Source organism: Penicillium roqueforti (assembly GCF_015533775.1).
Source record: "Penicillium roqueforti strain LCP96 04111 chromosome Unknown scaffold_04, whole genome shotgun sequence".
NCBI lineage: Eukaryota > Fungi > Ascomycota > Eurotiomycetes > Eurotiales > Aspergillaceae > Penicillium > Penicillium roqueforti.
Window position 1 is genome coordinate 914463 of NW_024067568.1, and position 24801 is coordinate 939263.

The window sequence follows — 24801 nt, forward strand, 5'->3', positions numbered from 1 at the left end:
CCCCCCCCCCCCCCCCCCCCCCCCCCCACCCCCCCCCCACCCCTCCCCCCCCCCCCCCCCCCGCCCCCCCCCCCCCCCCCCCCGGGCGCCCCCCCTTTTCGGATGTTATTGTTATCCCTCCGTGTCAAGATCAGCATCTGATTATTGCAGTGACATATAGCTTACAGTATTTTATCAGTTACCTGCACACTATATAGGTATTCTTACATGTAGTAGTACCCGTAATCGGTAAAACTAGAACATAGTATTTGCCAATTTCTGCAGGGAGCAGGTACATCGACTGCACAATGTACGTAGCACCTAGGAGTCACATTTTAGAATTCACCTCTCCTCCTCCCATTTTCTTTAATTTATTTTTCTCTCTAAAGCCTTCCTAAACAATATGGGCCAGCGAAACATACCACAGAGCAGTGCGGCCGGAATATGCTCGACGACCGCTGGTTCGTCCTACACAACGTCGGCCACTACCTATAACGAAGAGTCCCCGATATTTGTTCAACAAGATCCTCGCCAACAAGATGAATACCGCAAAGCTGAGAACAATGAGATCCCCAATGGGGGTCTCGTAGCCTGGACCCAGGTTCTGACTGGACATCTGGTTGTGTTCAATGTATGGGGCTACATTACATCGTAAGGGAGCCCCGTCACATAAGATATTAATTCAAACCATTGACGCAATCTAGGTACGGTTTCTTCCAAGAATACTATGTCAAAACTCTCGATGTCAGCCCAGCAAATGCATCTTGGATCGGAGCGGTGCAGATGTTCTTAGTCCATTTCCTGGCCACTTTCTCAGGCCGAGCGATGGACGCAGGCTACCTGAGACAATGCATCACCCTTGGATGTTTCTTCCAGGTTGCCGGGGCATTGGCGACCTCATTCGGCACAAGGTTATGGCATTTTTGGTTAGCGCAAGGCGTTGTCAGTGGAATTGGCCACGGACTCGTCTTCAGCCCCATGATCTCGCTGTATGCGACATACTTCAACTCCAAGCGAGTGATGGCCGTCTCGCTGGCATCTTGCGGGGCAGCGACTGGGGGGATGGTTTTCCCAGTGGTCGCGTATAAGTGTCTCAACAATATCGGCTTCGCATGGACTGTCCGGATTATGGCAGCCATTATCCTATTCAACAGCATTATAATTATCAAGTTTACCAGAGCTCGGATTATACCTCGGAGTCCTCCTCCCTGGGTTGATTTCAGTGCATTCCGTGAACGCCCTTACCTCCTTTTTTCGATCGGCTCATTCCTGATCTTCGAGGGTATTTACTTTGCCTACATTTATGTAAGTTCTGTCTTGTTTCTCACATTGGTTGGCGGCATAATAGCTAACATACCTAACAACATCTACAGCTCAGACAATATGCCCAGGCCCATACAGGTTTCACCGCATCTGACTCACTTCTCCTTTTAATCCTGATGAACGGCGTTGGTGTTGCGTCTCGAATTGCATCCGCATTTGTGGCAGACCGGTGGCTGGGTGCGGTAAGGACTTGCATTGCAGTCTCCATCCCTTGCGGTATCGCCATTCTAGGGTGGATTGGTGTACACACCCGCGTTGGCATGTTCATCTGGGCTACAGTCTATGGGTTACTGGTTAATTGTGCGCAGAGTCAATTGCCCGCTGCCAATGCATACTTTGGATCCAAAGACCCGGAAAAATCAGGCACACGTGTTGGGATGATCACCACGATCAATAGCATTCCACTACTGACTGGACCGTACATAGCAGGGCAGCTGATCGCGTTACGGGGAGGCGATTACCTGTACGCGCAGTTGTTCGGCGGTATTTGTATCTTGACTGGAGCGTTGTTTGTAGTCGGTTCTCACCTTTCGGGAGCTTGAAATTACTATCCATGCATGATTGTATTTGAACAGAGAGTTATGCCGTGTATCTACTTGTCTAAGTTACTCCGAGGATGACGATTATCAAGCTCTGAATGAGGTATTATATCTAAGCCACATAACACAGTTTTATTGTTTAGCGTGTTACTACCCTATCTTTACGGTGCTCGTATAAACATAAACATAAGCATAAAAGTGAAAGTGAAAGTGAATGCATGTCCCCCTTTGCAAATTGCCTCAACTGACCTTGAAACATCCGAGTCAACGAAAAGTGTGACCCGCTCTGTTTCGGAATGACCTCCCTCCCATCACGTTTTCTCCAACCCCTCTCCTCACGGGCCTTCTCCTCCACCAACGGAGCATTACACAAAATGGCACTCAGGCCTCTTCATTACCACCTTCCATTGTTCCCAGGGTTCCAGCTGCTGGACGTGGCGGCCCCACTGGACATTCTCAACATTCGAACGCAATACCCTGACACATCAGCCATCACCCTGACTATATCAGCGGAAACTCTCGACCCAGTCTCAGTGAAACCAATCCCACCTCCTAAGGCAAAATGGCGATTTGACCTGCCCGTCTCAAACATCAATACAGCTTGTAACCAGCAAATGCTACCACAATGTACATTTGCTGACGTGATATCTGCCCTGAAAGCGGGGAAAGTTGCCGATGATGGCAGTGGTGAATTCAAACCTATCGACGTGTTGATCATTCCAGGTGGCCCGGGGACACGTCTGGACCGTATTTACGACACTGATACTACATTCAACGAAGCTAAAGTCTCCAACACGCAAGAGGTTCGGGACTTTCTGACAGCTGTTGCGCCCTATGTCCGTCACAGCATCATAACTGTTTGCACCGGCAGTCATGTCCTTTCGCAGACTAGGCTTCTAGATGGACTCCAGGTAACAACAAATTCAGCCCGCTACGATGATATCGCTAAACAAACGGGCGGCGTGAACTGGCAGCGCAACAAACGGTGGCTGCGTGATAGTGTGTCCAAGGATGCGGTGTCTGATGGCTTGTTGTTGCCTGGGATTGAGATCTGGTCATCTGCCGGAATCACTGCGGGGATTGATGTAATGCTGGAGTTTATTTCAGCGCATTATGGTGGTATCGCAGTCGGAGTAGAGACTGCGAAACGGATGGAGTATCGCTGGGAGCGAGAGAAGGAAGCTTCTTACTTCCTGTAACGGGTTCCCCAAAAGGTTATCAAAGTTACAGATGGGCTCAACCTTTCACGAGCCAGGCTTCAGACGTAATACTCGATGCGAATGGCGAATGTTCCCTGGGGATGGAGGTCTTGGCAGAATATAGTCAGCCGTGAAGCTAGAGCAATTTTAAACATACAACATGCCATCCCTCAAAACTCCAGTACTTTGTGTCACTGGTATACACTATAATTTGTCAGAGAGCAGCGGGTATTTGATCGGTCAGTCTATCTTCGCGCGCCCTTCTAGAGACATCCTGGACCTTTTTGGCTTTGTGATGTATTTCTCTAGCCGTCAAAACAATGAAACATCATATCGACATGTTACATTTACCCCGGAATCTTTTGCCATACCATTGATTGGTTCTCCTCTATCCCGATCCCTTGTGTAAGATATACCTAAATGTAGCCTGATGCCTATTCGGGAAACCGCTTGCCAGATCATGCATGAGCAGTCAGCTCAACAGGTATCGACTTCTTTGGCTGGGAGAGCATCTTCAAATAGTCAAATAGTAACGGCACGTCCTGTGATACGGCGTATCCACGGGCAGTATCCAAATGCCTAATCTGGATGTATGGAAACAGTCCTACTTCAAAGTCATGTACTAGTTTCAGCACACAAGTAATCAGATGGTAATCAATACCACTATATCCTGTGCAATAGCATGGTTTTTATTGAATAACCCACCGAAGTAAAGTTATCAGAAGTACAAGAATAACGAGGAAGAGGGAAGGGGGAGGAAGGAGGCGGCAAATGGAGTTTTAACGGCGAATAAACATGGAGGCTATGAGCATAAGGAACCAAGAGCAAAGTTGCAATAGAAAGCCACCAGATTCCAATACAAGTTACCAGGGTACCACCCCTATAAATCACGAGTACATTCGAATACCAAATCTACCCCTTCCCAATCCCTAGCTGCCATTGACTTTCCCGCTCTCATCTACCATGAGCTACATCAAAATGCTAGCGACAACGGTAGTCAAAGTATCTCCCCACTTAGACATAATTCCTTTCGACTGTATCACCCCCGTCCCAAAGAAACGAGCCTCATTCCTCCCCAAACCACAACCAGTCGCTTCAAAGCCAGAAACCACCACCGACACTCATCTCGACCCACCGGCAGTATGTTCCACCTTAGCCCGCCTAAAGGCAGAGGAAATAATGAACATCGTGGAGCGCTACGGCTCCCATGAGCGCACAACCACAGCCGGAGAATGGCTGGGCCGGTCATCGTTTACGCCGCGTGTCCAGACACATGTTGCAGCCAACAGGGCAATTCCTATGGTTCTACCTGCTTTTCCGATGAAGAGCAATAACCGCATGGACAAGGTGCTAGGTTCACTTCCAGATTTGGGGGATGAGCTTGGGTTAGCGCGGTTAGTGAATCTTTGTCGGGATATCAAGGCTGTTTACCCGCCTGGTGCAGTTGTGGTTATGGTTACGGATGGGATTTGCTATAATGGTGCGGGGTTGAACCCTTCTATTGATTTGGATGTCAGATACAGGATCGGACGCTAATATGATTTTTGGATTCTAGATCTTACGGGGATTTCTGATGAGGAGGTCTGGGAATATGGGAATCGACTGCGGAAGATCGCCGTTGAGAAGGGATATGCTTGCATTCAGTTCCATCGTATTATGAATATGCTGGGTGTTTACACTAGCGCCCATATTTCAAAATCGGATTATGTGAAGCTCTGTGGTTTATCCAGGGCTGAACTCCATCGACGGTGTGGGCGGCCGGGTTTTGATGTCGATAAGTTTTTGAAAAATGATGAGGATTATCTCAGGACTTATAATGGTAAGTGTGTGGCTTTCAAGTCGAGCTAATATCTCCCAGCTGATTCAATGCAGGATATGACAAGTTCATGAAAGTCGATCTAAAATTCAGCCCAGTGACTAAAGATTGCGCCGGTCCTAAACAATATAAGAGGAGGATCAAGATTATCGCAAAAGCCATGATTGTCCGCGGAGTGGTAAGTCTTTTCGAGAGCGCCATATAAAGCGACAAGGTGGCTAATCTCTAGGTTGCAGGAATACGCGGAGTTAGTACGTCAAGTTTACCCCGACTCACTGCGTCTCTCCATTCATCCCTCATCGGGGCAGACAAAGCTCTCCTGTCCCCTTATTCCGCAGAAGAACTCATTTTCCATGAGCCCTTGGCACTGTAGTGTGGCAGTGACAACCACAGGGGAATTCATAACAGCTCACCAATCCGTACATCGGCAGAAGTTCGACCTTATTAGAAAAGATGGACAACCATATTTCTTCCGTGAGAGCTCGTCGCTTTTTAATTGGGACGCCAGAGTTGATTTTGAGCATCATTATGGGCAAAAATTGGTTGTTAGGGCACAAAAACAGATTGATCAAGAACTATCTGACTCGGATTTGGACAAATTGGCACTTTTGGCAATTCAACAAAGAAGTGTGTCTTTTGTCTTTGTATATATCTGATATTTTGAAGGAAAATTCATGTTCAATTGCTCGTGAAGTTCCTTGAATATTGTTATATAATCTAACGATGTAACAGCCATGGTAGATCGATATCTATAGCCGACTTTTAAAGGGTTATTATCGTTCTTAACTAGTTAGTTAGCCCAGTGACAGATAGCACTGGTACCAGTATGAAAGCTCTCGTTATAGCGAATTACCCGAAAGACCTCAGGCCACTGAAGGGCGCGCTCAACCATTGCACCCTTGCAACTGCCTGTGATTTCGCTCTTGAAGGCTGTGAGCCTCCGTATCTCAAAGACCAGGTAATAGCACTATTTCCTGGCAAGCAGCCCAGATGCAACGAGCTGGCTAGCTGCTAGAGGCAGGGACTGGTCACCGGCGTGGTCGACAAAGAAGTAGCCGACCAAGCACTGGCGGAGCCTCAAGAAGACAACGTGCATCCCCTGGTGGAGAGGCTCATGGAGCGTAATATGCTAGTATGTATAATGAGCCCCCAGCTGATACAATCAATGTATGCCATGGCGCTGAGTCTATGTAGTAATGAGTTGTTGGAAGGACTAAGAGTCCTAAATCGAACATAGCAAGTCTACACTATAATTTACTTCGATAAGACAGGTTTAGAAAAAATGAGATATACTCGTCACATTGACGGGCTCACGTCCACATCTACAAGGCCATACGGCACCTGGCACATTTCATACATCTGTACAGAAACGCAGAAACGCACGAACAAAAAGCTTAAGATAAAACACAGAGAGACAGGGAGTAATGGAAGGAGAGGGAGGTAAGGAGAGATAGGGAATAAGCGTAGGGAAAAAAAGCCATTAGCTGTCAAAAAGGTACCACCCAGATCCATTATTAATGTGCAAGTCCAAAGACTGAATGACCAATAGTTCATAAGAGAGAGCTTTCAAGTGGAAGCCAAAAGTAGTGAAAAGATTTCGTCCCAAATTTGGTTGTCCCAGTGCCATTGAAAGGGATAAAAAAATATTTGGTAAACAAAAGGGGGAATATGTCAGGAAAGAAAAAAATGGATAACGCGACACATGCAGCGACGACCGATCGTCGCTCGGAGTATCATGTTGAGAAGAAAAGTGGCCGGTCAAAAATTGCACAGAAAGAAGAGATACGTGATATGTGACATGTAAATCCTTGGCGGATGATAGACAATGAAAATGAAGATTTGTGCAGTCTCTCTGTCCAAACCTCTCTTGGAGAGTGGGGGAGAGCATGAGCGCATTGAAAGGAGCAGTTATCTCAGAAGAAATAAGGGTCCTCGAGGGCCCAGTGCCCTCTGATTGTCATCGTGGGTCCAAAAGGAGGTGGGATATGATGGAAGGAGCGGTTTATACGTCGTATTGTCAAAAGCATATCTAGTTCCATCCCAAAGAATTCTCTGCCATAACGGGAGCACTGATCATCTGTGAACGAGCAGTGCCACGGCTTCCTTGGCTGGGGGCGCGACCACCGGAAGCAAACATCGAACCAGCGGCGGAGCCTCCCTGGCTCATCTGCTCAGCGGTAGAGCTGGAGCGCTGGTGCAGCTGCTTTCTCTTGCGGTAGCGGCGGGCAACCCAGAACATACCCGCACCGTAAGCGGCAGCACCGGCCACAACACCAACTCCGATTCCCACGGAGCTAGCCTTAGCCTTGGAGCTTCCGGCAGAGCCATCGGTATTGTCGCTAGTGCCACTGTCCGTGCCGTCATCGCTGCCGCCATTCTTGATACTGCCAGTCGAGTCGCTTTCGCCACTGGGGTAGTTTCCAGAGAACTCGAGGGGAATTGTGGGGTCAACCATTGACATCAATGACTGGATGGATTCACTAGCTTGGGTGTAGAGAGCAGAATTGGGGTTAACTTTAAGCGCTTTCAGGGCATCGACCTTATCCCGAGGGAAATAGAAGATAGCAATGGTGGCGTTATATCCCGTGGACTGCCAGTTATAGTAAGGCTCAATAGCAAACATAACAGGGCTGTCCTGAGCAGAGAGGTTTGGCAAAGCGTTCTCTATAGCCTGGGGGGTATAGTTGAAGATCTGCGACGACGACAAGGGTGTAGTTGCAACAAATGACCAGGGCAGCTGACTGTTGAAACCAAGCTGGAGCAGAATAGAGTCAGACGGAGCCTCGGTGACTTCATTCGACGGGGTGATAGAGCCAGGGAGCGATGGTGGTGCCGTGGGCTTCGCAGTCTCGCCGGAGGTCGAGCTCTCCGTGGCGGTGACGGTAGGCACAATAAGAATAGTCGATGGCATCCAGTCATTGTCGTTGGAGGTGGAGGTGGAAGTGGAAGTGGAGGTAGAGAGCGTAGGCATCTCTGTCGTCTGAGACTCCACGGTGGTCTTAGCCGTGCTCGCTTCTTCGCTCGTCGTCGAAGACGACACGGGAAGAGGAATGTAGGCTGAGTGAGAGGTGGGGGTGGGGGTGGGAACCTTGGAGCTCTCGTAAGAGGCACTACCCGGAACAGAGGCGGCGGTGGTAGTAGTACCTAAGAAAGGAGCCCAGATACTAGAACCAGAGACAGTTGCGGATTCAGAAGTAGAGGTAGAATCAGATCCGGGCGACTGTGGGACAGGAACTGATCCCAGGGTCTTGGTCGGGGTGGGGATGGCACCAGTGTTGGTACCTCCCTGGCCAGGAATGAGAGCAGTCGACTTGGACGGCAGAAGACTACCATTTGGAATAGACGCAGTCGGAATCAAAGCAGTGCTACCAGTGCCAGTAGAGGTGACACCAAGGACGGAATCCACGCTTGACACGAGACTGCCGACGAGATCACCAGGAGTTGTAGTTCCAGTGGGGGTGGGGGTGGCTAACGGTGAGCTAGTAGCAAACGCAGGCACGCTGACTGGAATGGTAGGCGAACTATACGGGTCGGAGGACACAGTAGCACTTGTGCTGTTACCGGTGGAAGACTTGTCACCCAAACCCAAAAGGGCAGAAAGATCCGACCCCGAGCTTGCCATGCTTGAGGCTGCACTGCTGATCTTGTTGGCGCTAGAAGATCCAGTGGGTGTCGCAGACACGGAGGTTGTTGATTCGCCCAGAATGCCGCCCAATCCCGAGGTTAGGTCACCAAGGACACTGTCGCTGGAGGATGCAAAAGGAGTAGAAGAAGCAGACGAAGTTACCTTAGCTGATAAGTCGGAGACGGGGGTAGTCAAGGATGTGGAACCACCTCCGACGAGGTTGCCCACATTCGAGGTCAAATCACTTAGGAGACCGCCGCTAGATGTAGCAGTAGCAGAAGAAATAGGCGAAGTGACCACAGCTGATGAGCCGGAGGCGGGGGCCGCAGTCGAGGAGATAGAATCAACTCCGAGGATACTGCCCACATTCGAGGTCAAATTACTCAGGAGACCGTCGCTAGATGATGTGGTAGCAGCAGCAGCAGTAGAAGTAGCCGAAGTTACCACAGCCGATGAGCCGGAGGTGGGGATCGCAGTCGAGGATACAGCACTACTGCCTAGGAGGTTACCCACATTCGAGGTCAAATCACTCAAGAGACTGTCGCTAGATGATGTGGTAGCAGCAGCAGCAGTAGAAGTAGCCGAAGTTACCACAGCCGATGAGCCGGAGGCGGGAATCGAAGTCGAGGATATGACCGCACTCGAGGATGTGGAAGTACTACCGAGAAGGTTACCCACATCCGAGGTCAAATCACTGAGGATACCACCGCTAGAGGATGCAGTAGCAGTAGTAGAAGCAGACGAAGGTACCACAGCAGATGAGTCGGAGACCGGGGTCGTAGTCGAGGATATGACCGCACTCGAGGATGTGGAAGTACTGCCGAGAAGGTTACCCACATCCGAGGTCAAATCACTAAGGATACCACCGCTAGATGATGTAGCAGCAGCAGCGGCAGCAGTAGAAGTAACCGAAGGAACTACAGCCGGTGAGTCGGAGACCGGGGTCGTAGTCGAGGATGTAGTCGAGGACGTAGTGGCAGCAGCAGCAGCAGAAGTAGGCGAAGATACCAGAGCCGATGAGACCGGGGTCGTAGTCGGGGAGATAGAATCAACCCCGAGTATACTGCCCACATTCGAGGTCAAGTCACCAAGGATACCATCGCTAGAGGTCGTGGCCGAAGGAGACGTAGTAGCGGCCTCGGCTGATGAGTCGACCACCGATCCCTGCTGGCTCGTGGCTCCCGCATCGGTAGATGCGGCCTCGGAGTTCTGCGTACTCGTGTTCTCGGTGCTCGAACCCTCTGTCTGCTGCGTAGTCGTGGTAGTGGTGCTAGTCGGTTCACCTCCAATAGTCGTAGTACCAGTGATACGATGGGTGATCTCGGGGTTCTTGGGGTCGATCGAGATGGTCACAATAACCACTTCCTGTCCCTGCTGGGGCTGAACGGCAGCCGAGGATTCGGGGGTGGTTTCGGGGGTGGGCGTAGCCGTGGATGAAGAAACTTGGGTAGGAATCACGTTGTCGAAGACGGCATCGAAGATTGAGCCAGGTTCGGGCTCAGCGTTTCTGCGAATAGTTCGCTTGACTTCCTGCGGGAAGTACCAACGGGGTCGCTGAACGTGGGCTTCGGGGGCATCTTGAGCTGCGACGAGCTCAAGACCGCCTACAGCGAGGAAGGCTGCGAGAACGGAGATGGCGTCGGGACGCATGTTGGACAATTCTGTACGTGATCGCTCAGAGCGGGTCCAAGGTCAGTGTACAAAAATGCGATAACCACCGTCTGTCAACACCTCATGAATGATCAGGGAGTGTGACCAGGAGGTAGAGTGCCTGGAGTATTCGAGTTTCCAACACAACCAAGCCCCGGGCAATTGCGATAAATTCACAATGTCAAGATTATTCAGAGTATACAACGTCTCGATGGCAACCGATGAGACCGAATTGGCGCAAACAATAACTCGACGATAAACGAATGGAAAGGGGGATTTCTATCAATCTGAAACGACCCCCAGAAGGCGAAAAAAACGAGTGTGGGCTTAGAAAAGCTGTAAGGAGTGAACGACGACTTTCTGTAGAACCGTCCGGGCAACGAGGTCAAAGAAAGTGAAAACAGAAAATGCGGGTGACCGATGCAAGGGGAGAGTAGCCCAGGTCAACGCGAACACAGCAAAAGCAGACAAGGGAGAGAAATAAAGGAGTGAATGAGTGAATGAAGTTGATCAGAGAAGAAGAGGATCACTTCATCATTAGGGGGGGGAAAGGTGGAATGGGGGGGCGGGACACGTTGTGGTAGCGTCAACAAGGGTAATTTACGGTAAATTACAACTTTTAGTGTATTTAACGAGCTGGTCCGGGCGTTTGGCAGGTGCGTGGGATGTGGCCACGCACTTGCCCCTGAGTGTAGTTCTTAGATATTGAACTTGACCCTATTCCAACAATGTAGTAAGTACGTTGTATGTTTAATAGATAAGCTGGTCTGATTATGGACATCTATTGTTGTAACAACATATTTATACCTATTTATAACCCATTTGGAACCTCTGAAGTCAAACATATTCCAAGACCCTCATATGAAACCATACTAAACACTAACCTGCCGATATCAGCCATTTAGGTACGGAGTCGTCTAGTCAGTATTTCGTAAATAACGGCAATGATGGCCCACGCCATGCAGAAAACCGAAATGAATAATGAATGCTCATGGGGGAAGAATGAGTCTGTTCCCTATAGGTCCACGACCGCTTTGCTTTGTATATAGTACAAGTATATCTGAGCCCTCTTCGGCATTTACAGTATAGAGACTGATGTACAGGTACTCCGTACTCGGACGATATTTCCCTTTTCTTCTCTTTTGCCGTTACGCCGTTCACCCGTGCAACAATAATATATACCATTGGAATATAATCCGGCTATTGCGAATATCGATCGACAATCAAAAAGCATGATAAGATGGTAAATCAACAGATATGACTCGAGCGTACCCAACTCAACCCATACAAGATTGCACATATACCTTATGTCTGTCAGATATGAAGTATAGAGTAGACACATAAAATCCGAAGAATGAGACTATTTTCGCGCAATGTAATACAATGATGACAGCACTTAATTTCGAATCAAACCCCCCCGAAAAAAAAACATAAAGTCCGTGTTAGGATCTGAAAGCGTTTTTCATTTGAGGCGATCAATAGCCCCGGAGACCATTGACGAAAAAAATGCCGAATTGAGTCGGGGCTAAACCCACCTAAGCCGCGGATCACAATATAAAAGAAGGAAAAAGTGAGAAAAAGGCGCCAAGGCCAAAGACAATTCCGAGCAAAGTTCAGTCCGTCGCAGGTCTAGCCCCGGAGGCGTCAACTAAGTGGGCCCTTCCCACACACGTACCTGAGCGTGGAGGGAATCCGCTCAAGTGCGTGGCCCCAATTACACGTTACCACCATTAGTTGTGGCTCAAGCTCGCCAGTCTTACACACCTACCCCCTTCTGGCTTAAACCCATCAAAGAAATCTCGTGTAGCCGCCGTTAAGAAGTACGGAGTACGGAGTACATACGGAGTAAGAGAGCTGTCCGATGAACGAGCCACAAGTTGGTCCTTCCATTTCCAAGTCTCGTGAGACATATATAATTGTCGTACTTGGCTAGCTTGCGAGTTATACAACTATGCTGTGCAACACCACTAGTACTAGTTCAATCCACTATGGAAGTAGGGGATGAGCCCTGACTCAAAATTGGGTTATTAGAACGAGGGTATATTAAGAAATGTTTCACACTATATCGATGGTTAAGGTTTTATCTCTAGAACCATAGACTAATAAAGATTAGCTGATACAAACACCTGCCCATACCTATATTGTAGTGTACAACATATTCTCCATATCTGAAGCTGATTGAACTGTCAAGTTTCAGAATGATAAAATACACCACGTGCCCCCATCGGAATGGAGGGTTGGCAGCTGCGATTTCCCCTCATTCTTGCTGTCATTTTCAGGTGCTCAGCATTCCTTAGTGCGTTTGAGATTGTGCTAACTAATGCCAAGTGGTATAAGATCAACGAAGCCAAGGTCTCGCTAGAATCTGTTTCCCTCTCCTATTACCCTAAGCTCTTGCCTCTTTAGCTTTGTTCAAGGGCTTCTGGCTGCATGCACCCTCGAGATCGAGAAGCCTTTAGGAATGCAGGAACAAAGGACCGAGCATACAAGCATATGCGAGAGCCATGGATGGTCCACGGGTTTAATTATAGTTAAACTCAGCCACATTCTCTTTGTTGGACCTAGGACATACTCCAGGACTCTCTACTCCGTATCACGAAGATGTGAACAATATCAAGCGTCCACGGATGCTCCCGGCATCATTCCAAGGGCCTTTTATATGTTGTGCAATAAACTTCCAGGGGTTCATCAACTGTACCATGGACGAGTGCAGACGCTAGTCCTGTTCCTGAGCCCTACAGTTCCAGTCTCCACCCTTCACCCTTGGTTTCAGCCTGTATGTATTGAAAAGTGTTGAACGCAAGTTACAAGTTTCCAATGCCAAGAATACCGTAATATTTCCAACCAGACTGTAAAATATACGTAGATCATGTGACCGACTCCCTCGCACATTTGATTCTTGTCTCCGGTGGAGAGTGTGACGAGAGTTGAGCCATCAAAAGACTCCAAAAGTGCCATGAAACAGTCCAGGTGGAGGTGTCGGCCCTATACATTCTCCACATCATCGTCATCCCCTGCAGTCCCGCTCAAAGTCTAGAACTGCGTCCACTGCCAGGCTTTGTGACTAGGCCAGAACACTCGATTTCGACATCCGATCCCTGGGGAAGGGACTTGACGGCAACGCAAGTACGCACCTAAAAGGGCCAGGCCCAATGACAATGAGAAACGGTCCACTTTTCCGGGAAAAGAATATAAGAGAAAGAGAGACGAATTCCAGACTGGATCATTTTCTGTAGAATTCGAATCTCGTTCTTTTCGAGCACAGAATACTTACCGGCTTAGGATCCGAGAAGAAAGTAGCGTAGACTTCATTCACAGCCGAGAAATCAGCCATATCCGTGAGGAAGATGTTGACCTTGACTGCATCTTGGAGGCTCGACCCTGCAGCCTCTAGGACTGCATTGAGGTTGCGGAGGATTTGTCGCTTTTCACATGTTAGAAAATATATCACAAATCAGGCTTCGCGTCTCTCATACTGTTCGGTTCTGGATGCTTCCCTCCACCATTTGACCCGTGGTCGGGTCTACTCCCAACTGACCAGAGCAGTAGACCATGTTGCCGACGACGATACCCTGGGATAGGATTGGGGGTGGGGTGGGTGCACCCTTGGTACTAACGGGGGTACGTGTTGGCTTGGACATTTTTGAAAGATGTGAGTGAGAATGAATTCTGTCAGAATAGGATCGAGAGGAATTTGTTGAGAGTAGTCCAAATTATCTGGCCCCAGGGACGTTATCGATTAGAAATCCCCACATTGACCGACTTCCCGAGGTCGGAGCCCTCTGGAGCCCTCTTGAGCGCCCTTGTATGTTGTAAAGCACAACTCCCGATAAGGAGATTCTTATAGACGGCCTTAAAGCCGGTATATACTGCTATATATATAGATGGTGCCTGGCCAGGATCACCCTCTCATAGTGCTCTTTTAGATGTCTATATGTCCTTATCAAGTATATGAGGTTAAGGTGAAGACTTTCTGATTAACGAGGTGGATTAATGGAGTAGAACCATGTAGGTAGCGAGACACCGCATAAACCTATGATATAGCTTCACGGTGGCAGATCATATGATCTCTGAATATAGAAAGGTACTTAGATGGTGTCATGGTGCGATCGTAAGTCATATAATAGGTATTAAGAATACTATAGGGATATCGTACTTAACTTATACAAGCTAATTGAGAATTGCAGCCAGGTGGATATACCCGAAGTAGCTAGTGGGGAGTGTGAAGAGTGTGTCCGTAGTATTTCTCGGAATATGTTGTATAATAATGCATCACTTTATTATTCTTGGCGAGAGCAGGATCACCCCTCATAGCAACGAGACATTTCTATGGTACCATACCACCTCAAATAACAAGGCGGGAGAGATCGTCAAACTCACGGGAGGAGATATGATTGCGCCAGAAGCGCAGACCCTCAATTCCTTCTTCTCGACAGAGAAGCCCCCGATCTTCAGCCATCTCCAGCTCTTCGGCAGCCACCCCGACGCTCCATTTGAACCGATGCGCGGCTTCTTGTGCAGTGACGGCCCGACCAAAGAGAGACCAATCCCACGGGACAGGATCGCTAGGCGGAACTCGCCGGAGCTCCTCCATCCAGGCCTCGAGTTTTTCAATGGTCTTCTCGTCACTCCAGTCATATCGCTGTACAACAAGAAGACCGCTTTTGAATCTTCGTAGACGCACTGGTAACTTGAGCTTCTCCCACAGCTCCGCTGCTTTCTGAAACTCCGAAGGACTGGTCAATTCCACTCCATTACGGGACCGATTGAAAACAGCCCAGAGATCAATTAGACTCATAATCCCACCTTCCCGCTGCAAAATGCCTTTTCGGTCATCAGTGAGATACTCGGCTAGGTCGCGCGCAAGTTCTGATAAATATAGACTTTCAGACCCAGAACTAAGCATGTCTTTAGTTGTCACCATCCCGAGAGCCGCAGCGGACTCAGATAGCACCACGCTGGTTTCTGGAGAGCCTTCGTTAGTAGCCATGCCAGACTCACGCGCCAGGGTCTCGGCCAGCGCAACGATCTGCTTGGCGGAGGCCATCAAAGCCTCCAGGTCTTCAAAGGCGTTCCCTATGACCTGCTCGTTTTTCCTCCGGGCTTCCAGCCCTCGGCGTTCTAACCCCGCGATACCAACCCCGGAGTGTCGTGGTGCCGAGGGTATAGGACTTTCAACGCTAGCGGCAGGAGAGGGTAAAGCTGGCGAGGAGGCGGTTTGCGACGGCGAAGGTACTGGGGGCGCATTTTGCAAAAGCCATTTTCTTTGAACCAAGGCCCCCTTGAGTCTTTCATGGAATGTCTTATCACCACCTGCACGAAATGAAAGTTTAATGCTCTCACTAATTTCCGTGTTCGCGATGTGCGATTGCTCAAATAATGGCGCAGGAGAGTCCACACGATTAGCGTTCGCCGAAGAGCCAGCAGATAGAGGCGCTCCACAAATCTCGCATTCCACAAGAGACGGATGGTTCACAAAGGTACACCGCCTACAAGACACAGTTCCCCTGAGCTCAGAAGGCGATAGAGACGTGTTGGCATTTGGTTGGCCTGTATCTCGTGTAGTGGCTGGTGATGCAACCGAACTCAGCAATGTAGACTCCCGGCTTGTTGCAGCACTGATCGCCGCTTTGAGAACGGTCGTAAACGGTGGTTTAATGCCACATGCTAGACAAGTAGGTAAATTTGTAGCCGCACTAGCCGTTGCGGGGTCGAAATTGGACGGAACTGGGTTGGAGAATGAGCATATGGGACAGATCCAAGTGGCATTGATTGGCTTTGGAGATGGTGAACTCTGTGAGAGGTTGGTCTGTGGGAGGTGAGAGAGTGACTGCGTTGAATGAAGAGCCGATTGTTGGGCTACAGTCGGGCTAGCTGTTGCGCTCCTCGACTGATCGGCCTTCTTCTTCTGCGGTTTCGGGTATATGATGAGCTTCGGAGATGACTTCAGGAAACCAGCCTTGAATCCATGGGTTTGTTAGTGATTGGCCAAAAATAAAAGCCTCGAAAGCAAGATGTATGCATGTCGCACCTGAGACTCCACTCTATCGATTTCTTTTAGATCAATAGCCACTGAGTACTTTCGCGGGTCCTCGGCCGCAACATAGCACACTCTGTGAGATGTGAGATAGGCATGGCCATTTTGATAATTCTGGATTTTGTATTTCCTTTTGCCTCTAATCAGCACCCCGCATCAGAAGCTCACCATGAGCTACTTACCCTTCATACAACCCCACCGCATCTTGGACAAAGAGAAGGATCTCATCAGGTAATAGCAATGGTCTGAGCGCAGTAGTCAGATCCAGCGACTTGAAGAACATCTAGTAGGTTCAACCAGCTCCCAGCATCAAGGAGATCCATAAAGAGTCATGTCCAAGGCGATTACGATAACCCGATAAGGCGGGATGCATCCGTAGTCGGACAAACTAAAGTCCGGTGAGTAAGCGAGTATCCCTCACCGTCACGAGTCTGTGTGGACTTCACTCTCACCCTCCCCGGGCTCGTGAACATCTCATCTCGTCTTGGAAATAAACGTTCATCAACTGTTCTCTTCTCTCAAAACAGTACCAGCTGAGGAGTAAGATCAAGACTTGATTCTTCCAGCAGTTCCTCGATTCCTGCCCCTTCGTAGCTCTTTTCATTCTTACATCTTGTTTCTTTGTTCTCTTTCAAATCTTGCATCTACGATGAGTTCCAGCATACCACCTTGGCGTTCTACCACACCAGGCACAATGTCTAGTGCATTCCCTCCAAGTGGTAAGAAAAATATTTCAACTCAAGTCTCGTTGCTCTGGTGTCAGGAGACTAACAACCTGACAGCGGCTCCAGCATACACTCCAGTCCAAGCGCGTCGTAGCCTCGCCCATCATACCAAGCCAACAAATGGAACCGTTCCTACCAAACCCACTCAGTCGGCACCACCGGATACAGAAGCCCGGGCGCGAGTGGAGTTCCCCCCACCCGTACGCTCGTATGTGCAACGCTGTTTTGCTCCCGAAAATCAGGTTGCAAGCGTGAGCATTCCTGAAATGCAGGAGAAGCTGAGGCACGTCATTACGGAGGCGGCCCAGAATGACAAGCTGGGATTGATCGACTGGGAAAGGCTACCTTTGCCCCAAACTATGGTGCAAAATGAACGCAACAAGATCCTGGCCAACCCCAGCTCTTCAAACTGGGCGTCCAGCCACCCGGCTTCTCCGGGAGATGCCACACGGAAGCGAAAGTCAACTGATGGCCACCAATCGGAAACTGGATCGCCGCCATGGAGAAAAGCTAACCGCAATCGTTTTGAAGATCGAGTTACTCACCCTACCACAGAGAAAAAACCACGCATAACACTGGACCAGTCTAGTAAGTCCAAAGCTAATTTGGAGATGAGGAAGAAGCGTTTTGAGGGAATTGGGGCTAGCGGGAATTCTCCTTCTTCTCCTGCAGAATTGCCGATGCGTCCTGCTGACGTGGATCACGGCCCCGTTGTCGGGCGATGCCAAACATTGGAGAAGAACTACTTCCGATTGACATCTGCTCCGAACCCGGACAGTGTTCGTCCTTTGCCGGTTTTGCAAAAGACCCTGGATTTATTGAAGAGAAAATGGAAGGACAATGGCAACTACGGTTACATCTGTGACCAGTTCAAGTCTTTGCGTCAAGACCTAACGGTTCAGCGCATCCGAAATGAATTCACTGTCGTCGTCTACGAAATCCACGCCCGCATCGCCTTGGAAAAAGGGGATCTTGGTGAGTACAACCAGTGCCAGACCCAGCTACGAGTGCTGTATGCGCAGCATCTGGGAGGACACCCGACGGAATTCAAGGCCTATCGTATTCTCTATTTCATTTACACACGGAACTGGACGGCGATGAACGACGCACTAGCCGACGTAACTGCAGAAGATAAGAAAGACAAGGCCGTGAAACATGCTCTGAATGTTCGCTCTGCCCTTGCACTCGGGAATTACCATCGTTTCTTCCAGCTATACCTTAATACCCCGAATATGGGAGCCTACCTCATGGACATGTTTGTCGATCGTGAGCGGTTGAGTGCTCTTGCAACTATGTGTAAAGCGTGAGTCTCTTGATTTCGCATGTTCTGTTTGAGAATTCTCGCTGACCTTTTATCGTAGATACAAACCAGATGTCAACATCCGATTTATCACAGAAGAGCTTGGATTTGAGTCTGATGAGCAGACTGCACGTTTTGTTCTAGACAACTCCTCCGAAGAACTGCTGGCGGAGAGGGACGGCGCTGTAAGGCTGTTGACAGGCAAAGCAGGCACGCTGTTCGATCAAGCCAAAGAAGCGGCACACCGTATCGTCGATATCAAAGGCCAGATCTAACCAAGTTCTCATTTTCCATCTCTTTCTTGCGGCGAGGATTAAACCATTGGATCTCAGTCAAAGCCATTTTCTCATTTTCTTGATTTTGGCGTATCTTCAAAAGCGGGAAGGCGTTTACCACATACGTGCACATGGATACAACATAACCTTTCGAGAGTCGATTGCACATTGACATAGTAAATACCTATAATATCCAATCTATCCAGTACTTATTCCATATGCACAGTTCTGCCTTGTATGTCAACACTCGCCTTCAATTGCACATCACGGTAGTATTAGGAAGTGAGATATGATCCACGTGAGGCGAGTGAGCAACTCTGGTCGAGACCTTTTTTGTGCGGGAACCTGCCAAGCACGTACTTCGTAGGGTAGATGTAGATGTGGCCAATGATCGACATTGAACAGAGTTTCTTCAGCTTGCCAGTGCCTTAATATAATTGTTTTAACTTTTCATCCTTGTATCTAATATTCGAGAGAAAAGTACGGAGTACGGAGTATCCTCACACGGATACAGTCGGCAGATTGCAGGAGCCGCGCATTCGCCCCGGAAATCTAAAATTTTTTAATATTAGGGAATTAAGCCCCCAATCTAGGCCCTTTGTTTCTGATACATTTTTCATATCCATTTTCTTTGTTCGGTGGGGTATGCAGGTAGGTGCTCCGTACATATCCAGCCTAAATTAATTTCCTGAAAAATCATTAAAATAGAAAGATCGGAACGGCTTCCAATGGGAGACAACACCAAAATCCACGGTAGAGGTAAACTTTGTAGGTCAACCATGGTTACAGGTGGGGAAATGAGGGGCAAAGATCCTTCTTTTTCTTCTTTTTCGTTCTGTGTACCTACCCTTTCTAGTACATATTTACCTGTATGTATAACTCTGTATCTACCTATATAGGTAAGATGGATATATGCATGTACAATTACCATGTACAATGATATATGTATGTCTCGTACTAGTCAAGGTCCCACGGGTACCTATGGGAGATGACAAATGGGGAGACTCGGACAGAATCGCATTTAGTCTAGTAGGGTGTGATTCAATTACACTAGCCGCCGATGGTGGATTATCATTTGTCTGCCCAACGGCAATAATAATAAATAAATACTAGAGCTGGCGAATATATTCTAATGGTTCTAGGTACGACACCTGACGATGTATACACCGAGGCTCAACCCAAGGTTCAGGGTTGGCGTTATCCTGTATTGCCATGACCATACGATATTGCAGATAAAGATCAAAGCCTACATGCATATGGAGTACTCTGTATAGATCCTGAAATACCCAGAATACCCTCAAGAACATCAGAAGATCCCAAAGAAAGCAAAAAAGCAAAAAGCGGGCCCCCCTGGCAATCATCCAAGCCGCGTGGTTGGAACCGCAATACGGATTACGCTGGTCAAGGTATATACACCTGGGCATTTGACTAGGCCTTGCTCCTCCTTTCCTCCTCTTTGCATCTCTCCTTGAATCCCTTCGCCCTCTTTTACCATGAAGGTGAGTTTCCCTCGTTCCGCAGTATGACCTGGTATCGTGTTTAATTAATCCGGTTTCTAAAAAAAAATCAAATTCCAAGGCCTTTAGACGATCTCTGAAGGGGGAGAAAGATCCCAAACCCCATCATATCTCTATTACACCCAAGTCCGCTATTGCGATTCTACCCCCGAAAAAAGTGAGTTGCGTCCTTGCGCAAGTTCGCCAGTTGCGTTGAAATTCGCCGCTTTCTTTGACCCCTCGCCCCTCCTTGTCCCACTTCCGACTCGTTCTTGGCAGTGGCTGACCGCATTTCCCAGGTAATCAAAGCGCTTTACGACTACCAACCGGAGGGGATCTCGCAGGAATTGGCATTCAGCAAGGGAGATTTCTTTCACGTTATCAGCAGGGAGGACGATTCGGATTGGTACGAAGCGTGCAATCCGCTGATCCCTAGTGCTAGGGGGCTTGTGCCCGTCTCCTTTTTTGAGGTTATCGGCAAAAACGAGAGGGATAGTGGGGGTTCCGGCGACCTGTCCAAGGACCACCACGACTCAGGATTCTCCGACCGCGGTCGTTCCCAAGATTCTTCCACCACCAAGAACGGCGCATTCAGAATGTCTGCACTCAAGGGTCAAGGCGCTATGGTCTACGGAGTTGTCCAGTACGATTTCCAAGCGGAGCGACCCGATGAATTGGACGCGAAGGCTGGCGAGGCCATTATCGTCATCGCCCAATCTAACCCGGAGTGGTTTGTCGCAAAACCCATCGGTCGTCTCGGCGGCCCAGGTCTGATTCCCGTTTCTTTCATCGAGTTACGTGATATGCAAAGCGGACAGGCTGTGGCCGACCCGCTTGACGCGGTGCGACGCGCCGGTGTTCCCAAGGTTGAGGAGTGGAAGAAAATGACGGCGGAATACAAAAACAGCAGTATTACACTGGGCAAAATTGACCCTGGTCACGGTGGGGGCAATATGACGGCTGTCACCTCGGGCATGGATAAGATGTCCATGGGCCACCAGAGTCAAATGAGTCAAAATGACAATGTTTATGTATGCAAACTTTCTGGTTCCCGTTTGCGATTACTAACCGATGATGAGCAGGAGCACCAACGTAACGCCAGCAAGGGAACTTTGTCGCAAGTGCCCACATCGCAACAGAGCCAACTTCTCGTCCCCGTCTCCGCCTATATTCCGCGCTACTGTTTCGATAACGACAAGTATTGGTACATCATCGAGGCGAAGATGGAAGACGGTCGCTGCTGGGAGCTGTCGCGTTACTACCACGATTTCTACGACTTCCAGATCGCCCTACTGACCCAATTCGAAGATGAAGCTGGCAACCGTGGCCGTGGGCGAACGCTCCCTTTCATGCCAGGCCCTGTTACCCACGTGACGGATGCGATTTCCAACGGCCGACGACAGAACCTGGACGAATACATCAAGAAGCTCCTGTCTATGCCCCCGCATATTTCGCGCTGTGAACTCGTGCGCGAACTCTTCTCGCCCCGAGAAGGAGACTTCGAAATCGATCCCAATGCGTTCGGCGAGGATGCCCGGTTCTCGGGTGGATCTCAGCACTCCGTCGTGGATCCCCAGCAAACCGTGTCGCGCCAGTCTTCGCAGCAGCAAATCAATGCATCCACCGAGCGGGTATCCCAGCAGCGCGCCCCAGCACCCACGCCCTACGCCAATGGTGGCCCGCCGCCCATGAACCGCCAACCTAGCTCTATCACCCAAGCTTCTAGCGCATCGGCCAACAGCGCGATGAAGGTCAAGGTGTTCTTCCAGGATGACCTTATTGCGATCCGCATCCCATCGGGTGTGAGCATGCAGCACCTCAAGGACAAGCTATGTGACCGGTTGAAGATTCAGGACGATATCGTTGTGCAGTACCGTGACGAATCCTCCGGCTCCTATATCGATCTCTATACTGATCAGGACCTGGAGAATGCCATGCAACGGAACATCAAGCTGACCCTCTTTGTCAGCGTCGCATAAAAAGCACTCACTTCTTTCCTGGTGTTGCGGTCAATAGACTTGCCCATGATTTCATCGATGAGGTTATTTATTGTCAACCTCATATTAATGTTTGCCACGAGTAAGGTTGGTGCATTGGAGTTTTTGAATGACGCATGGTTATTCCTTGATTTGTTTTTTTCTTCTTTTTCAAACTGATCATCAGTTCTTTCAGCGATTTCACATAGTCCATGAGGACGAGATCGTGATTTAACGAATCTGATGCGAGATGTATGGCACGGTTTCCTTCCTATCTGCCTATTTTCTTTTTCTTTCTATTTCTTGTTCCTGCGATGTGGCATTATGGGCTTTCTTCTATTTCTGCGTCAATTTCGCATCAGATCTACATCTCATCCTATTCAGGATCATACCCCGGTCTGCCTGCTTCTGTGTTGTGTACATATTTTTCTTACTTCTCGTGCATATACCGGGGAGGCCTTTTTCATATGGGAGAGGCTCAACCGTGGTATCTCACAGCTCTTTTTGCACCAGCTATAAATGTTGATATACATTATTTGAGAATATTAGAATCGTTCGGGTAGAGATGTCGCCATGATAGAATATCACGTGACTTGCTGACTTGATCTTTGTCCTGATTTGTTCTTCCAAGGTTCGATTCTTGGAATGTTATTCTGGTCGTGGTCCGTCACAAATTTTCACCTTGAATCCCAGAGCTGCAGGAGCTGTATATATATTTTCTGTGCATGTTGTAATTCGGCATCTTTAGCCCGGGCGTTTGGCTTACGAGGACCCGCCACCACTCCAGAGCTATCCGGAGGAAAAACAAATCCTTGCCTACAATACAATACCTCGGTTAACGCCTTCGCATCGCAACCGCTCTCCGCCAGGGAAACCCGACCTCTAGCCCACCGTCGCACCCGCAAATATAACTTCCAAAAAACCTGCCAATGAGCCGCCCATCGGCAAAGCTATGCGCGGAATGTTTCCCAAACGCGCTGCGGGCGCCTCGGGGCCTCCGCCCTACAATGTTGCGGGGCGTCGCTCGTAGATTTTATGCCACACAGCAGAGGGCTCTCGGTACATTACGGCGGCCGAGTCGATCTCCGTTGGTATATGTCTCTCCGGAGAGGATCCGCTCCCAGCCGGCCATTCAGTCACCAAAGGGCCGAGGTCTGGCTACAGTCTCGGACGGCGAGAAGAACGCCGCTCCTACGCCACGGGATGGGCCTATGAGAGAATATGATGTGCGTGTGCGGGATGGGAGACTGAGAGATGACGAATATCAGAGAGGTAAGTTGTGATCAACTCTGGCGCACATATTCAAGCTGACATGCGCCGATGCTCTAGGGATCATCCAAAATCTGCAGGACCTCTTCGAGGCACTGAAAGATTACCACCAGCCTAAAGTTGTTCACCCAGAGCCCGAGTCTCTGCACCCTGAGGCAACGTCATCTTTCTTCGGGTCTTTGTTCGGCGGTGGCGTGAAGAAGCACGAAAAGTCCGCTGTCCCCGATAACCTTCCGAAGGGACTGTACATGTATGGCGACGTCGGGTGCGGTAAGACGATGTTGATGGATCTGTTCTTCGATACGCTACCGCCGAACATCAAGAGTAAGACGCGCATTCACTTTCACAACTTCATGCAGGATGTACATAAGCGCATGCACGTAGTGAAGATGAAGTATGGAAATGACTTCGATGCACTGCCGATGGTTGCGGCCGATATTGCCGAGCTCTCAGGCGTGCTTTGCTTTGACGAGTTCCAGTGTACGGATGTAGCCGATGCTATGATACTGCGACAGTAAGTGTTCGATTCCCGGATGGGGCCATTCAATAACCCAGCTGATGATTTGCCAACCAGGCTTCTTGAGCACCTCATGTCCCACGGCGTTGTTCTCGTCACCACATCCAACCGCCATCCAGACGACCTGTACAAAAACGGCATTCAGCGCGAATCCTTCATCCCATGCATTAACCTCCTCAAGACCGATCTGCACGTCATCAACCTCAATTCCCCAACAGATTACCGCAAAATCCCTCGGCCTCCAGCTGCCGTCTATTACCATCCGCTGGGCGAGGCCGCACAGCAGCACGCGCAGAAGTGGTTCGAGTTCCTGGGTGACCCTATCGATGACCCGCCGCATGCAGACTCGCAAGTTGTCTGGGGCCGCGAAATCAATGTTCCCTGTGCTAGCGGCAAGGCTGCGAAATTCACCTTCCAGGAGCTTATCGGCGCGGCCACGGGTGCAGCCGACTACCTCGAGCTCGTCCGGCATTACAATGCATTCATTGTCACAGACGTTCCAAGAATGAACCATACCCAACGTGATCTGGCGAGGCGTTTTATTACCTTTATTGATGCGGTATATGAGAGCCGGGTGAGTAACGAGCAACGTTCCTGTTCACCTTTTTACCGTGCAGTCAACTAACAACCCCCTTCAACAGGCCAAATTAGTTCTCACGACCGAAGTACCCTTAGCAGACCTTTTCATGTCCGAACCTGATACGAAGAAAGGCTCTAAAGGTGACGGTGGCGACCACTCAGATCTCTCCGATGCAATGCGCAACCTAATGGACGACCTTGGTATGTCTGTGCAAACGCTGAAGAGCACGTCTATTTTCAGTGGTGACGAGGAGCGGTTTGCGTTTGCGCGTGCGCTTTCCCGTCTTTCTGAGATGGGAAGTAAGGAGTGGGTGGAGCGCGGATCGGCGCTTGAAAGGACTCCTGCGCAGAATAAGGAGGATCGGGAGGCTTGGCAAAAGACGAGGAGTCATTGGAGTGAGGATAATATGTAGATTATATTGTTCTCTTGCCTTTGTCCTCTTGCCTTTGGTTCTTGCCTTTTGTTTTGTTCACACGCTACACTGTGCTGTAGAGA

General features: G+C 49.3%; 9 protein-coding genes across 9 annotated transcripts; 6 read left to right on the top strand and 3 right to left on the bottom strand.

Annotated features, from left to right (window-relative positions):
* Positions 1-382: 382 nt before the first annotated feature.
* LCP9604111_3184 (uncharacterized protein) lies at positions 383-1844 on the top strand (the record flags this gene model as incomplete). Its single annotated transcript, XM_039070744.1, has 3 exons — positions 383-630; positions 684-1284; positions 1353-1844. 3 exons carry the CDS (start codon positions 383-385, stop codon positions 1842-1844), a joined length of 1341 nt encoding a protein of 446 aa, XP_038931139.1.
* Positions 1845-2215: 371 nt separating this feature from the next.
* Positions 2216-3040, top strand: LCP9604111_3185 (uncharacterized protein; the record flags this gene model as incomplete). The annotated part of the gene is made up of 1 exon (XM_039070745.1): positions 2216-3040. The coding sequence occupies one exon, from the start codon at positions 2216-2218 to the stop codon at positions 3038-3040; it is 825 nt and encodes a 274-aa protein (XP_038931140.1).
* Positions 3041-4003: 963 nt separating this feature from the next.
* Positions 4004-6109, top strand: LCP9604111_3186 (isocyanide synthase family protein; the record flags this gene model as incomplete). Its single annotated transcript, XM_039070746.1, has 5 exons — positions 4004-4520; positions 4596-4859; positions 4913-5034; positions 5093-5103; positions 6094-6109. 5 exons carry the CDS (start codon positions 4004-4006, stop codon positions 6107-6109), a joined length of 930 nt encoding a protein of 309 aa, XP_038931141.1.
* Positions 6110-6885: 776 nt separating this feature from the next.
* Positions 6886-10131, bottom strand: LCP9604111_3187 (putative mucin family signaling protein Msb2; the record flags this gene model as incomplete). Its single annotated transcript, XM_039070747.1, has 1 exon — positions 6886-10131. The coding sequence occupies one exon, from the start codon at positions 10129-10131 to the stop codon at positions 6886-6888; it is 3246 nt and encodes a 1081-aa protein (XP_038931142.1).
* Positions 10132-13157: 3026 nt separating this feature from the next.
* Positions 13158-13772, bottom strand: LCP9604111_3188 (uncharacterized protein; the record flags this gene model as incomplete). Its single annotated transcript, XM_039070748.1, has 3 exons — positions 13158-13265; positions 13406-13555; positions 13608-13772. The coding sequence occupies 3 exons, from the start codon at positions 13770-13772 to the stop codon at positions 13158-13160; spliced, it is 423 nt and encodes a 140-aa protein (XP_038931143.1).
* Positions 13773-14476: 704 nt separating this feature from the next.
* Positions 14477-16451, bottom strand: LCP9604111_3189 (ESCRT-II subunit protein VPS36; the record flags this gene model as incomplete). The annotated part of the gene is made up of 3 exons (XM_039070749.1): positions 14477-16090; positions 16163-16298; positions 16351-16451. The coding sequence occupies 3 exons, from the start codon at positions 16449-16451 to the stop codon at positions 14477-14479; spliced, it is 1851 nt and encodes a 616-aa protein (XP_038931144.1).
* Positions 16452-16862: 411 nt separating this feature from the next.
* LCP9604111_3190 (uncharacterized protein) lies at positions 16863-18468 on the top strand (the record flags this gene model as incomplete). Its single annotated transcript, XM_039070751.1, has 3 exons — positions 16863-16887; positions 16951-18196; positions 18255-18468. The coding sequence occupies 3 exons, from the start codon at positions 16863-16865 to the stop codon at positions 18466-18468; spliced, it is 1485 nt and encodes a 494-aa protein (XP_038931145.1).
* Positions 18469-19961: 1493 nt separating this feature from the next.
* LCP9604111_3191 (phosphatidylinositol-3-phosphate-binding protein BEM1) lies at positions 19962-21943 on the top strand (the record flags this gene model as incomplete). The annotated part of the gene is made up of 4 exons (XM_039070752.1): positions 19962-19967; positions 20068-20142; positions 20264-20995; positions 21047-21943. 4 exons carry the CDS (start codon positions 19962-19964, stop codon positions 21941-21943), a joined length of 1710 nt encoding a protein of 569 aa, XP_038931146.1.
* A 1004-nt stretch (positions 21944-22947) lies between these two features.
* On the top strand, positions 22948-24718 carry LCP9604111_3192 (AFG1/ZapE family ATPase; the record flags this gene model as incomplete). The annotated part of the gene is made up of 4 exons (XM_039070753.1): positions 22948-23212; positions 23270-23723; positions 23784-24300; positions 24368-24718. The coding sequence occupies 4 exons, from the start codon at positions 22948-22950 to the stop codon at positions 24716-24718; spliced, it is 1587 nt and encodes a 528-aa protein (XP_038931147.1).
* Between the last annotated feature and the right edge of the window lie 83 nt (positions 24719-24801).